Source organism: Andrographis paniculata, unplaced genomic scaffold, assembly GCF_009805555.1.
Source record: "Andrographis paniculata isolate CXL003 unplaced genomic scaffold, ASM980555v1 Contig34END, whole genome shotgun sequence".
Lineage (NCBI taxonomy): Eukaryota > Viridiplantae > Streptophyta > Magnoliopsida > Lamiales > Acanthaceae > Andrographis > Andrographis paniculata.
Window position 1 is genome coordinate 4312672 of NW_026137567.1, and position 14591 is coordinate 4327262.

The 14591-nt window shown below is 28.8% G+C and overlaps 1 protein-coding gene across 1 annotated transcript; it reads right to left on the bottom strand.

Moving 5' to 3' along the window:
• Positions 1–104: 104 nt before the first annotated feature.
• Positions 105–1855, bottom strand: LOC127248839 (probable pectinesterase/pectinesterase inhibitor 51). The gene is made up of 2 exons (XM_051271381.1): positions 882–1855; positions 105–784 (listed from the first exon to the last, which is right to left on the bottom strand). The coding sequence occupies exons 1-2, from the start codon at positions 1843–1845 to the stop codon at positions 105–107; spliced, it is 1644 nt and encodes a 547-aa protein (XP_051127338.1). The 5' UTR covers positions 1846–1855.
• Between the last annotated feature and the right edge of the window lie 12736 nt (positions 1856–14591).

Genomic DNA, 14591 nt, shown 5'->3' on the forward strand with positions numbered 1-14591 from the left:
AAACATGAAACACAAATGGGCAAATTTATTCTCCAGGACAAACCCATGGTACAAAAAAGTCAGTTCATCAATCTGCATAGTGCATAATTGTATCATACCATCGATCATTTCCCAATCCACTGGTCGCCCTGGATGAAATTCTCGACGGAGTAATATCCGGCGTGCTCCGCCGGAATCCGACTGCTCCACGGCACCCGTTTCTCCGTGTTCGAACCAGGCCCGGTATTGTTAAACTCGCTGTAATACAAAGTCTTGAGCGCAAAATCGCCGCTCCACGGCAACCATCCATCCGCCGAGATCAGAGCTTCTAGAGTGCACGCGATGAAAACCGTCCTCGAATACTCCTTCCACGGCCTACCGAGGAAGTTCCGGTGCACGCGGGGATTTTTCCGATACAGTTCGTTGTATTCCTCCGTCCCGTTGATGATTGAATTACGGAACACAAAGCCCGTCGACTGGCCGGGGTCGACCCTTCCGTGAGCTGTCACTGCGTTGGTCTCCCCCTTCTCGGGACTCTCCTGCCGGGGGGCGATGAGGATCAGGCAGTTCTCGAAGACGGCGGCGGCATTGCCGAATATGAAATCGACATTGCCCTGGATGAGACAGGATTTGTAGAGCTGCCGGAGGCTGTGCGCGTAGAGGGTGTCCTGATTGCCGAGGAATTCGCAGTTTTCGATGATGGAGCGATCGCTGTCGGACCGGAAGGCGACGGCTTGGTGGGCGACGGGGCCTGCCGTGTTCTTGAATGTTATTCCGGTCGCCATGAATCCGTCGCCGACGACTCCTGTTAAGTACCAAATTTGATCATCAATCGACATTATCCAATGCTGTAAGGAAATGGAGGATTCATAGACCAGATTATGTTTAGAGACGAAACAAACCGACGGTGGCCGTGTCGAAAGTGGTGATCCCTTTCTGGCCGACGTTTCTGGACCCTGTAATGACCGTTTTGCCCCTGCCGTCGCCCAAGAACACCACGTTCGTCTTCTCCAGCGGGATTCGGACAGTCTCGTCGTAGACCCCGGCGCGGATCCGAATCACGAACCTCTTAGCGAAATTCGGGGCGGCGTTCACCGCCTCCTGAATCGAATTGTACTCGCAGGCGGCGGCGGCGCTGTTTTTACAGACGGTGACGTCCTCCTCGAGTCCCGGCGGCACGCCGCCGGGCGGGGCGGCGGAGCCGCCGCCGGCCGGCTCCCAGAACCCGACCCGCTCGGTCTTCGGCGGGGCCCAAGAGGCAGTCTTGTCGCCGTAAATGTCGTAATTCATCAGCATAGCGAGGGCGCGGCTGCTGCCGGCGATCATGGTGGAATTGAAGAATTCCATGGTTTGGACGACCTGGGCGGTGTCGTTGACGTACTTGAGGGCGCTCCAGCAGTCGTACTGGTACGACAGGGCGGCGGAGAGCCAGGCCCGGCCGTCTTTGAGGGCTTTGGCCGGAATGGCCTCGCCGGCGGTGAGATTGAGGCGGTGGTCGGCGTAGGAGACCACTTCCAGGCAGTTGTTGGCGGCCCTGGTCTTGTTGGCGTTGCCGCCGGCGGACCGGAGGATGTCGTGGATCATCGACCGGCCTTTGTCGAGATTCCGGGACGCGATTCCCAAGGCCGACCGGATCACCTCCAGAACGGTGGCGGTCGGGGTCACGTGACCTTGACTGGACAGCCAGGATTCGCATGCGGGAGGGTCACGTGCCGCCTTGCAGGCTTCATGGATTATTTTTGGAGTTTGTTGCAGCGACGGATCGAGGGAGGAGGGGTCTTGAGACGGCGGCGGAAGGCGGCCGGAGGCGGAGGAGAGGAGGAGGAGGAAGGAGAGAATTATGGAAGGAAATCCGGTGGCCGCCATGGATGGTGAATGTGAGGTGTCTGTGGGAGTCAATATAATGGGAAATTTCATTTATAGTAGTTGCCTTTCTTTGTGCAATCTGCATTAAATGTTTGTTTCTGTAGTCAGGGGAAAGTCATTCATTAGGATATAACTAATATTAAGAATTTTAAATAATATAAAAATATCGAGGTAATATGTTAGTTCTTTTTTTTTTCTTTTTTTTTTTAAAAAAATAATGTGTTAAAAAATTTCTCAAAACAAACAAACCCCTGTTGGAGTAATTATTGTTTAGGAATTCTACCTAATGAAGCATTATTTAAGTAGGACAACATTTCAATTTTAAAAAGTATTTACAAGGGAACTCACGTAACCATAAGGCTTGTTTAAATAATTACTTTTGAAATTTTTGAAAATTTTTAAAATAATAAAAAATATTTCATTCAATATATTTTTGATTTTCTTTTTTTGCTCATAATTAATACAAAATGTAATAGAGCCCAAGACTCTTATTTATAAGTAACAGTGAAGGTAAGTTTATAATTGAGTAGTAATAATAATAATAATAATAATAATAAAAAACTATAAATGAAAATGTGTTATTCATGTGGATAATCTTAAATGGTATACTTGGGATAGAGAGAATATAATCTTTAATTTTTAATTTTTCCATCTTGTTATTCATATGAATTACACTTTCTTTAATTTTGGATTGCACTTTGTTTAATCTTTCAAGTCTTTCTATTTTATATTATAAATTTTTATTTTAATATCCAAGCTTTACTCTTTAATCTCTTTTTACGTTATTAATCTTTCCATTGATTTTCTATTCTCCCAAATACTAAATGCAAGATCTCATACGGATCTCTTTTTTATATTATTTTATTTTTGAGTGAACACTGAAACTTCATTTCATATTAAATCATTTTGGGCGGCCCAACTGCCAGTAGGCCGTCAAATGTTATTTTCAACAAGTACAATCTTTTTTAGGGTGTGTTTTTTTTGATCAATTTGGAAAAAAAAAAAAAAATGATTTGGGTTTGGTACCATCAGATGGATCTGATATGATTATTTCATATCCTTATTTTTTTATTTTTAGGATTTTACTTATTATATCTCTTTTTGTAGCATTAAAAACTGTATTGTTACTTTTGCTTCAGTTGAGATAAATCTGACCCCTTCTTCGATTTCCACCTACATATATTGGATATTTTAAGAAGTGAACATCTTTCTTAAAAGCGGGGTTCTTCGAAAATCAGAAAAGTCCCTTGTTTGAATTTGTTCATTTGGAATCTGGATTCTTCTACTTCATTTTTATTGAATATTTATTTCCCTCTCTTTTTTATATCCTTCCTTAAGTCTGATGGGTTTGATTATGTGGAATTTGACCATTAAATGAAAGGTACGAAATCAATCTAAATAATGTTTGACAATGGAATGTTTTGTAAGATGAAAAAATGTATTTTTTTTGGGAAACGCAAAGTCCAAATAGTAAAATTTGGGGAAACTTAGACTTAAGAAAGTATACCAAACGCATCAATCCACGTTTATATTTATGGGGTTGTTTTTCGTGTTTTAATTTTTGTTTGTTTACTATATCATTTATAAATATAGCATATATTTTTATTTTACACAACATATATTATGAAATAAAAACATGTCTTATATATTTATATTTATAAAATGTGTTATATAGGAGTATTTCATGCGATAAAATTAATTGTTACATTGTACTTATATTATATTATTATTATGTAAAAACATTTCATAGTATTACTATTTTTACTTCTAGTATTAGAGTTTTGAAATATGTTTAGATAAAAGTTTCGAATAATGTTATACATAAAATAAAATATTGATACAATAATATATATATATATATATAGAAAGAACATGATTTGTACAGCAAGATAATAATATTGTAAATTTTGCAGCAAGAAATTTTTTTTTCCCTTTAAAATATCAAAAATAAAATTTATTTTTTATTAAAAAAAATAAAAACAAATTGGGCTTATGGGGCCGACAAGGAATACATTGAGCATTTGGGCCTAACATTCCTCTAAATAGAGTAACTCCCAACAAATTTGGAATGCAGTATCAAGTCACATGAAGAAATCAAGACTCATTCATTCATTCATTTTTATTTTTATTTTTTTTACATGATCGCATCTCCATTATTTCATTTCCAAATATGCAAAAATGAACAGAAGAAATCCAAGAAACAAAAATGTTTACTGCAGAAATTCTCCGTATATGATGTTTAGTGTACTCAATATATCTGATGACCCTATTGCACAAAATCAACAAAGAACATAATAACAATTTATTTCTTTTTTTTTTTAAAAAAAAGAACAAAAAATAAAATAAATGAGTTTAGGGTTTTGAGACAGCATATTTTAAAGTGGACATGTTAAAAGCATAGTACTAGTATGACTTGGGGGGGGGGGGGGGGGGGTTGGTTTGTAAAGTGATATATATATATGCATATATATTCCACAAGCATTAACTCAAAAAGCATTTAGTACACAGCCCTATTGATTGTGCTTTCACATGATTAGAAACTTGAATTTTCTTTTTCCCCAACTCCCAATTTGCAACCAAAACAAATCAAACCCAAAAACCCATAATATATATATATACGTATGTATGTATTGTTGAATGATGTGTACATCTTTCCAAGGGCACTAAATAACATAAACCCCCACCCCACCCCCCCCTTTTTTTAAGATATATATATTGGTTGGGTTTCCCCCTTCACTTCACAGCTCTGCTCAGCTCTGCTCTGCTCTGCATGACCTAACACTACAGGGACCATTACCTAATTTGCCCTTTTGGGACCCAACAAGGGGTGTGTCCACTTTTTCCAATCTCTTTCCTATATTAGAAAGTTGAATTTCACTCTCAAAGCTAGTCACTGTTAAGTGCAGACTCTGAGGAGAGAATAGATCAGCAAAGTGGTGGGGTGGGGTGGGGTGGGTGGGTTGGCTAGTTGAATTTCAAGCCCCCAACCCCAACCCCCACCCCACCCTACCCCTTTCTTCTTCCTTTTGTTGTTTATAATAATAATTGGTTGTGTTGTGTTCTAATAATTATTAATTTTGTATGGAGGAAGAAGAGGAAGAGGATTGAATTGAATGAATTGGTGGAATGCTCAGTTACATTAATGTCACTTTTGGTAACATGATTTCCCTTCCATGGAAACTTGTGATAAAGTTAGCTTCTTTGGTGAGGGCATCACTATGAACATTTTTGGAATTTGTGGGCCTAACTAATACATACAGATTTATATATATATACACACATATACATACATACATACAAACACTCTCTTATGTTAGCTTGCTTGCTTTCTCCCATTCTTCCTCCTTAATGTCTGCCTCTCTAAACCCTAATTCTATTCCCCTTTTAATTTTTGGGCTCTATATGTATATATATATATATATATATATAACCACATTATCACCATCTCTGGTTGTGGATTCTACCTTGGTTGATTATCATTTTACTTACTCTCGAATCTAACCCTAACTTCAGGGTATGTATGGTTAATTATGCCATGGTTTAAACTCTTTGTATGAGAAATACCATTTTTTTTTTTGTTACCTTGCATTATTAGGTAGTAAAAGTTTGTTTGTCTGGTAAAAACCTCTCATTGTTCAAAGGCATGATCGATATTTTGTTTGGCAGTTGATCGAATCAGAGTAGCAGAAGATAAAAATCATTTCTGTTTAGAAGGAGAGGTTTTGAGAGGGCGAAAGAACCTATATATATATATAACTCAACTTATAACTAGAGCCAAAAATAATTAACCCAACACGACAATTCGATACGAAATAATTGAGTTTGTGTCGAAAATTTCGATCCAATTATGTATACGGGTCAATACAAACCCGACACGATAATAAACAAGTTAGGTTAAGGCTGATGTCCTCACTCAAACCCGAAACAACAACTCGATCATAATAATTGAATTTGAATCAAGGATTTCAATCAAATTATGTATGCGAATCAACGTGAACCCGACACAATAATAAATAGATCGAATTAAAGTTGAGTATTTAACCCGTTTAAAGTATTCAATCCGACACAAATCGACTTATTATCGGGTCTACTTATAACACAGTCATGTGAAGTAGTTAAATGTTACAATTATACTCCGTTCGTCCCAATTGAATTATATATTTACTTTTTGTAATAGATTAATTAGTAGAATGTATAAGATAATTTAACATTTTTTATCCTTATGAATACAAAAAAAATAAATATTTTTAGAAAAAAATTATAGATATTTTGGTATTTGTATATTATTACTTTTATTATAATAAAAAAATATACTTTTGAGTGAAAAAATGATAAAATAAATACATTGAGTTGGATCAAAGAGAATATATGCTTAACTAATGTATTTTTTTTAAAAGTATTTTATATATATGTTTCCTCCATTTTTAACATAATGAAACGATCCAAAAGATATTTTTTTCGTGTTGAATGAAAAATATAACATGTGTATTTCTTTACATACCAAACTTCAAATTTCTACTATTTAGAGTCTGTATTTTTTTTAAAAAAGTATTTTTTTTTCTCTTACAAAATATCCCATTTTATACTATTTTAATACCAAATCCAAACCAAAATTTTTCAAACTTCATTCAATAAGATTCTTAATTGTTAATTTTATCTTACAAAATGAAAACATTCCATTCAGTTCCTTAACTTTCACAAAAAAAATATGAATAGGACATATTCCATTGCCCTATAATAAATAGATTTAACTAAAATATATTAACATAGAATAAAATTATGTTTGCATACATATTTTTTAAGTTTTAGCACTACTAATCAATAGTATATTTTTTTTTAAAAAAAAAAAAATTTAAGTGAAATAATTATTTTTTTTACAAAATATCATATCAAATATTTATCATTTTTACAATTTTTCGAAACTTCAAAACTTCTAAAAATGTTAACTATACAATTTCAATAAAATATTGAATTGATATCTAGTAATGCAGATATTCATGAACGACTACATCATGCTCTGTTTGCAATTGTTTGTTAGTGTCGTTAAAAGAAAAGGGCTAATATATTTATATCTAAATTAAGTCAAATTAAAATTAAAATATCACATAATAATAATAATAATAATAATAATAATAATAATAATAATAATAATAATAATGTGCAGTACGATGGTTTATTATTTAAATTTTGTTGAACTGTAATAAATAAAAATAAATCTGTCAATGATATATCGCCAAACGTGCACGTTTCAAATTATATTCAATATACATATATATGACATCAGAAGCCAACAAAAATTGAAATTTTGATAGGAAAATATTTGCAGTGATGATATAAGCTGACTTATCATTTGACCTTCTTACATCTTTATTCATATTTTAATAAATTTTCTTACACAAGAAGTTTTATATATTTGTACGTTCAAAATATATGTTTTCACGAAAGAATGTGTTTTTTTTTTTTGGGATTTAGATTGAATACATATATTTGAGTTTTACTTTTTTAATAATTTTTTAGATAATATTTTATCAGAGAAAAAAAAAAATCATGAAATAATCAAATAAAACCCATAATAATATATATTTTTAAAAGTATTGATTTTATTTTTATATTTTAATTTTAGTTTAATAGTAGTTTAGATTCAATATTTTGTGAAAAAAAAATATTGTTATTGAAAACATGCAACCTAATAGTAAGATTTTTTATTTGAAATAAAACAAACACATTTTTCGGATGACGCGGGAATCCGCAGCCGCTACCCAAGTCGAGGGTTTGAACCCATGACCTTATTGTGACAAATTCAACCCCTATACCACCAGGTCATCCGTTACCGAACCTAAATTCCAGTTTTGGTTTAGTTAAGGTGGTCAAGACACATCTTTAAAAGTGTCACTTTATGGCATAAATATACAATATATGAAATTAATTCTATTTTCATAGTTGTAATATTCTTATATTAAAAATTAAATAATGTGTTATTTAGTAATATTGTATAATGTGTTTGAATTTTAAAATTCAGCATTAACCACCATAATTTTGAATAGTTGAATTTATATATTTTTATTTAATAAACTATGAATTTGACTGAATTAATTGTACAATTAAAATAACCAATTAATGCCCAAATCACGAAACCATTCTTCATGTTTAGCTACAAAATTCCAAAAATTAGCCTATTATTTGAGATCATTAAAATATTGCAAACTTTCTATTTTGGAGTTGATAGATAAAAGCTAAAAACACGTATAGGGTGTGTTTACTATATACATATATATATATATGCATATATTTATGATGGCGTGAAAATCTACTATCATTATTTTTCGAGTGTGTTTTGGGTAAATTTTCGACTAAATTCAATAGCTGTTAAATTAGATTAGCAACAATCACATTAGACGAATCATATGTAACAGATAAGATCGGAAGATGTTGAAGTTTTTTTTTTAATTATTATTTTATAAAATAGTTTTTGAATATAAAAATTTGCATTAAAATTTACTAGAATTTGGTTTCAAATTATTTACATTATAATTTTCTATAAAAATATATTTATTCCCACCAAATATCACATACAAACTATTACTCTAATCAAATATTAAAATTAAAATACAAAATCAAATCCCAGTAAACTAACCCAAATGAGAAAAAAAATAAAAAATCGATTGTAGTGTAAAATTTCATATATACTATAATTATATCGGTTTCATATTTTATGTCATTTTTCTTTAAAAAAAAGATTACATATTTTAGTTATATTTTAAATTTTATAATTTATATTTATTTTTTAAAATTTTAATTAGACTAATTAGTTATCTTAATTTCAATTTATAATTATTTGTATTATATCGTAAATAATTTTTTAATACATTATTAATTATTTACTAATTATATCTTTCCTAAATTCTCGTATATACCGTAATCGTAATACTCCCTCATTCCCTTAACAATCTATCCATTTTTTCCTTTTTGTCCGTCCCATAACAAAGTCTTCATTTTTTTTAGTAATTGTACCATCGGCCTAATATTACAAATACCATTCCAATTTACAATATATTACACAAATGTCATTATTTTATGTTATACAATACTAATAGGGGTAATTTAGTCTTTTTATCTTTATTTCTACTTCATCCCAATATAATACTAATATTTTTAAAATTCAGTCCAAAAAATAAATTGATATATAGATATGAGACGGAGAGAGTATTATATACGAGACAAAAAGAGTATAATTAGATATTTTCTATGTTTTTGTCAACCTAGCTAATAACATTCACATTGAAAATGCATAAAATAAGAAGTATACATCACATGCATGCAAATTTGGTACTCATGACTTCAAGGTCATGAGTTCAAACTTCCGACGTTTAAAAATCATCTGTCACACATGATTCGCCTAATGTGATCAGGTTATGAGTTCAAATTTCCGGCGTTTACAAATCATCTGCCACACGTGATTCGCCTAATGAGATTTATTTTGTCGGGCTTAATTTGCAGGATATTAAGTTTCTACGTTATAAGAAAAAAAAAACAAAAAAAAATTGGCACTCACATAAAGGATAGCTAACAGGTGTTGAGGTGAAGTCATCTATGCTACACATGATTGCTTAGTACGACTTTTTTAGAGTTTTATTTGCAAGCTATTATCAAATAGTTAGGGTTTATTTATTTTGTATTTGTATATATATATATATATATTTAGGTCAAATAAATGTTAAATACTGATCTTTTATATTAATATTTTGTATGTTTTTATAAGAAAATTTTTTTTTGAAAAGATTCAAATTAAAAGTCTTTAGGATGTGTTATTTTGGTGTTTATAAAATTCTATTTGTGCTATTTTTTTTTAGGTGAAATAATGTTAAATGCAATATTTTGTATATAAAATGTGATTTTATTGATAACAGTAAATTTACATAAAAATAAACTTAGTTGTGTTAATTTTCGATATCAAATCTATTGTTATTATTAATTGCCATTGGGTTTTTTATTTTTATTTTTTATTTTTAAGGGTTATATGATTTCATTTAATTCAAGATAATCCTTTTATCAACGGTACTATTTTTAAATAAATATCACAAGACATAATTTTTGTGTTGGTAATTAGAAAAAGAGTACCGATTTTGTATGACTTTTTATATATTAATCAAATTTAAATAAAACCCACAATAATAGTTAACAATGCAATCAATATTGTATGACTTATATATTTATGTTAGTATAACAAATATACAAATTTGAATATAGTAATATATTTAATAAAAATAATAATTCAATATAAATTAGGAAGATGATTGGCTGTTTGTGCACGTTATCAATTCACTGTAATGGTTCTTCACAAATAAAAAATTCTTTGGATATAATTCCAATAAAAGTAGGTATTCATTGATGAAAAAACAAATTAAAATTACTAGTACGTATTATTAGTTATTACAGCTTTTTTCATGATTTCAGTGAATGTCAAAATTTTGCTATTTCTTTTTGTCAGTAATAACAGACACGTTCTTATTTATTTATTTCAATTTTATTTAATTTTCCAAACTTTTTCGACTTTTATTTATACAAATTTTGCACAATTTTCAAAATAGTTTGCACCAATATTTATGAATATATAGATCATCGATGGGGAATATGTGTATATATAGTAACAATTTTATTTAGATTAAGTCCCGCAGCATATTACAGTAATTGTTTCACTCTAATTTTACTATGTATAGTTATTTTTATTTTAGAAATAAAATAAATCCCTAGGGTTTATTTATTTATTTATTTTTTAATATTTGGAAAAGTTTAATTAAAGATGTAATTATGAAGTAAAGTAGAAAAAGAGAGGGGTGTCCTGTCACTGTATATACTGTACCATTTATGCAGTACGAAATCCACAACATTTCAACTTTACCATCATTAGCAGAAATCAAGAAATCAAATTTAAAAAAAAGAAAAATAAATAAAATCCATGCAGACATGGACACGAAACCTTGCTCTCATTTTTCTGCTATATATATTATTATGAATTATTATTGTACTTCAACAGCAACAATAATAATAATTTTGAGATTTTTTTTTTTTTTTTCTTTTTCTGCTGCTCCACTTAATTGAAGGCCAGAAAAAAAATAACATTTGTACGTACCACTGAGCATGCAAGTTTGTGTCTGTGTATAATATGTATATATATATATATAAGTTGAAGTGATCGATTTTCTTTTCCAGGGTTTTGATTCATGAAAATAAATAAAAATCGTAAATAATTGGTGGACAATGATGAGGTAATATGATTTAAATATTGAGAGAGAGAGAGAGAGAGAGAGAGGGCAGCTTTTTGGAGAGAGATGAGAAATGTGAGGTCAGCACTTCACATTTCAGACAAGAGTTTCGTTGATCACATCCCAACTTATATCTCTCCATGTTTTGCTTTTTCCGTCTGTCTTTAATTCATATCATTTAGGGTTTCATATGATTAATTTGTTCTCAAGTTTTATTGTACTTTTTAAAATAATATAAAAAATATATATTAATGTGATATATATATATATATTATATTAAATGTAATATTCTTTATAATAGCAAATAGAACAATGATATTGCTTTGTTTTACTCTTTCTCTTTTTGTCCTATATAATTTGTTTTCATTTTATATTTTCGTCATTTTCATATAATTTATTTTTTTAATTTTTGAAATTATGATTATTCACTTTAATCACATTTTAAATTTTATAAGTTTTTTAAAATTTTAATTAAATTATTTACTTATCTTAATTTTAATTTATAATTATTTTTACTATATAATAATTATTTTTACTAATATACTTCTTAATTATCTACTAATTATATTTTACCTAAATTCTCGTATCTACGTGAATAGACCCAAAATATATGAGACGGAGGGAATATAATTTAGTTTAGTTTATTATTATTATTATTATTATTTTTATAGTGGTTTAAATGCAATATTATGTAACAAGACAAGTCATTAATATAATTTCATAGGAATCGCAATTATCTTATACTAATAAAAATGAAAAACTGAACCCGACGGCTAGGTCACTTGCCAAACATGGTTCACCTAGTGTAACTTTTCCGTCGGGCCTGATTTGCAGGGTATTAGGTTCGGCTGGGGTTTACCCAGTGCATACTTTCGGGTAGCGACTGCGGATTTCCACATCATCAAAAAAAAAAATAAAATAAAATAAAAAATAAAAAACTGAATTTGTTATATATATATATATATATATATAAAGAACATTCATGATATGCATTTTAATTTAAATAAAAAGTGGAAGTTGGATGTAATATATTCTAGAAATGAAAAGTATGATAGTTAGTGTCCAAATTGAGTCCAAAATATGTTTTGAATTAATTTTTTAAATTAACTTATTTTTACGTTCTTATTTAATTTCATATATATATATATATATATTTAATTAAAATCACATCTCGGTTGCAGAAGCCTTTTGGGTTTACTTGGATCACTTGCTTGCTCATGTCAATATTAATACAAGAAACAACAATATACATATATATATATATATATATTTATGTGTGTGTGCATAATATAATATGAATATGGGGGATGCTGGCTTTATTTATTTGTTTAGGTATTTGTTTATATATAACGTATGTATGTATGTATTATGTACTTTCTGCCACTCTATATTAATTGCTCTACCTACCCATCTATTTACTTTTTATAAAAATTAAAAAATAAAAAAAATACTCTCTTCAGTTTAGATAGAAAACATGAATTTATTTTTAAAATTTTTAAATAATAATAATATTTTAATTATAGAGCAGTATTGATAAAGGTGAAAAGATAATTTTATCTTTATTTATTAATATAAAAGTAAAGATATAATTATAAAGTAAAAATATTTATAAAAAAATAAATTTATATTTACTTTTAAAAAAAAATAATTATATTGTAACTGAACAATCCATAATAAAAATATAACAATATAGTAAAAGGAAAAAAAAAACATAATATGTGAAATCTAATTTAGATTATTTTTTTCTTTTATTAATTGTGTTACAAATAAAAAAATTGCAATGCTCTCACTAAAAATTTAAAATACCTTGTTATCCAAAAATTTTAAAATAAATTATTTGAAATTTAAAATTTAAAATACCATATAATTCAAATTCAATTCAATTAAACTGATTAATTATTAAAAAAATAAATATAAAATAAATATTAAAGTATTAATATAATATTTTTAATATAATTAAAATTTTAATTTATTATATTTTAGAATTTATATATTGTGTACCCGTGAATAATTTTTCTAAATCCGCCTGTAGTCAACGGTTCCATTGGTGAACCATATAAGTTATTTGCCATTTTTTTTTCTTTATTTTATTTCTATCACAGATATTAAATTGTATGAATATTATTTTTAAAAAATTGATTAAAAAAATGAACATATTTTTATGATGGATTATTAACTAAGATAAAATTGAATAGTGAAGATTTGAATTGTAATATTTGTTTGATGTGAAATAAATATGTATTGATGTGATATTTTTAATGTATAATTAAATTTTAGTGTAATATAATAAATAAAAATTAGATATTTAATTTGATATTTTTTTTAAAAAAATTAAAATAGTAAAACTGGATATAAAATCTTACAAGTAAACACACTCTACTTTCGAGGAATATTGGACAAAATAAAATTAGAACAAGGCAACATTTTACTTGTTTTTAATTTTGTGGTGTGTTTAGATATAGTTTTGTGGTCGTTTGATTACTTTTTTTCGTCCTAATTAAATATATATTTTTTATTATTTTAATTTTTTTTTACTTAATTGTTATATAATATTATCATGAAATTGTTTTTCTTGACTTCAAATGTTATGAAAGTTAAAAATGAGCTAAATTTTCAAGGTTATTAGCTCTTATTCCTAGCAGTAACTTAGGGTTTGTTTACTTTGTATTTTTTGATAAATACTCTCTGTCTCAAACAATGTGTAACATTTATTTTTGGCACAGATTTTTAGGTGGGCAATATTAAGTAGGATAATTTAGAAATTAGGTGATGTGATTGAGAGAGAAATAAATATTTTATTTTTTTATTTGGATGATGTGAGAGGATAAAGTGTGGGGTAGAGATTAAGTATAATTAATTATTTCCTATTTGAAAATATTGCAGGGGTGTTTGAGACATACAAAAAAAATGTTGCAGAGTGTTTGAGACGGAGGGAGTACATTTTTAGTACTTAAGTGTGAAAATTATATTAGTAATATAAAAGGTAATATTTTATGTTTGAATTGTTAATTTTTTCTAACCGTATAAAATATATATTAAATATATTGGGTTAATACGTGTTTTTATTATATTTTTTTATATTAAATATATTGGGTTAATACGTGTCTTTATTATATATATATTTTTTTAGTAATTAGGGTGTGTTTGTTTGAGAGTTGGAATTATTTATTGGGATTTGAATAGTAACATTTTTGAATTAGTATAGTCGTATGATGTGATATAAATGAGTGTTGATGTGATATTTTGAATGCAAAATTTATTTTTAGTATAATATTATTTTTTTAAGAGAAATTTTTTTTTTTATAAATAATAAAAATTTGAGAAAATTTGATAAAAGAAGGCATTTGAACAAACACAATTTCATTCAATTTACATGCATATAAATAATAATAATGGCAACGTTTGTTCTATTTATTTTTTTATTTAATTATTTTTTTCCAAAAATCTCTAATTTAATATTTATTTTTCAACAACTCTTAACTC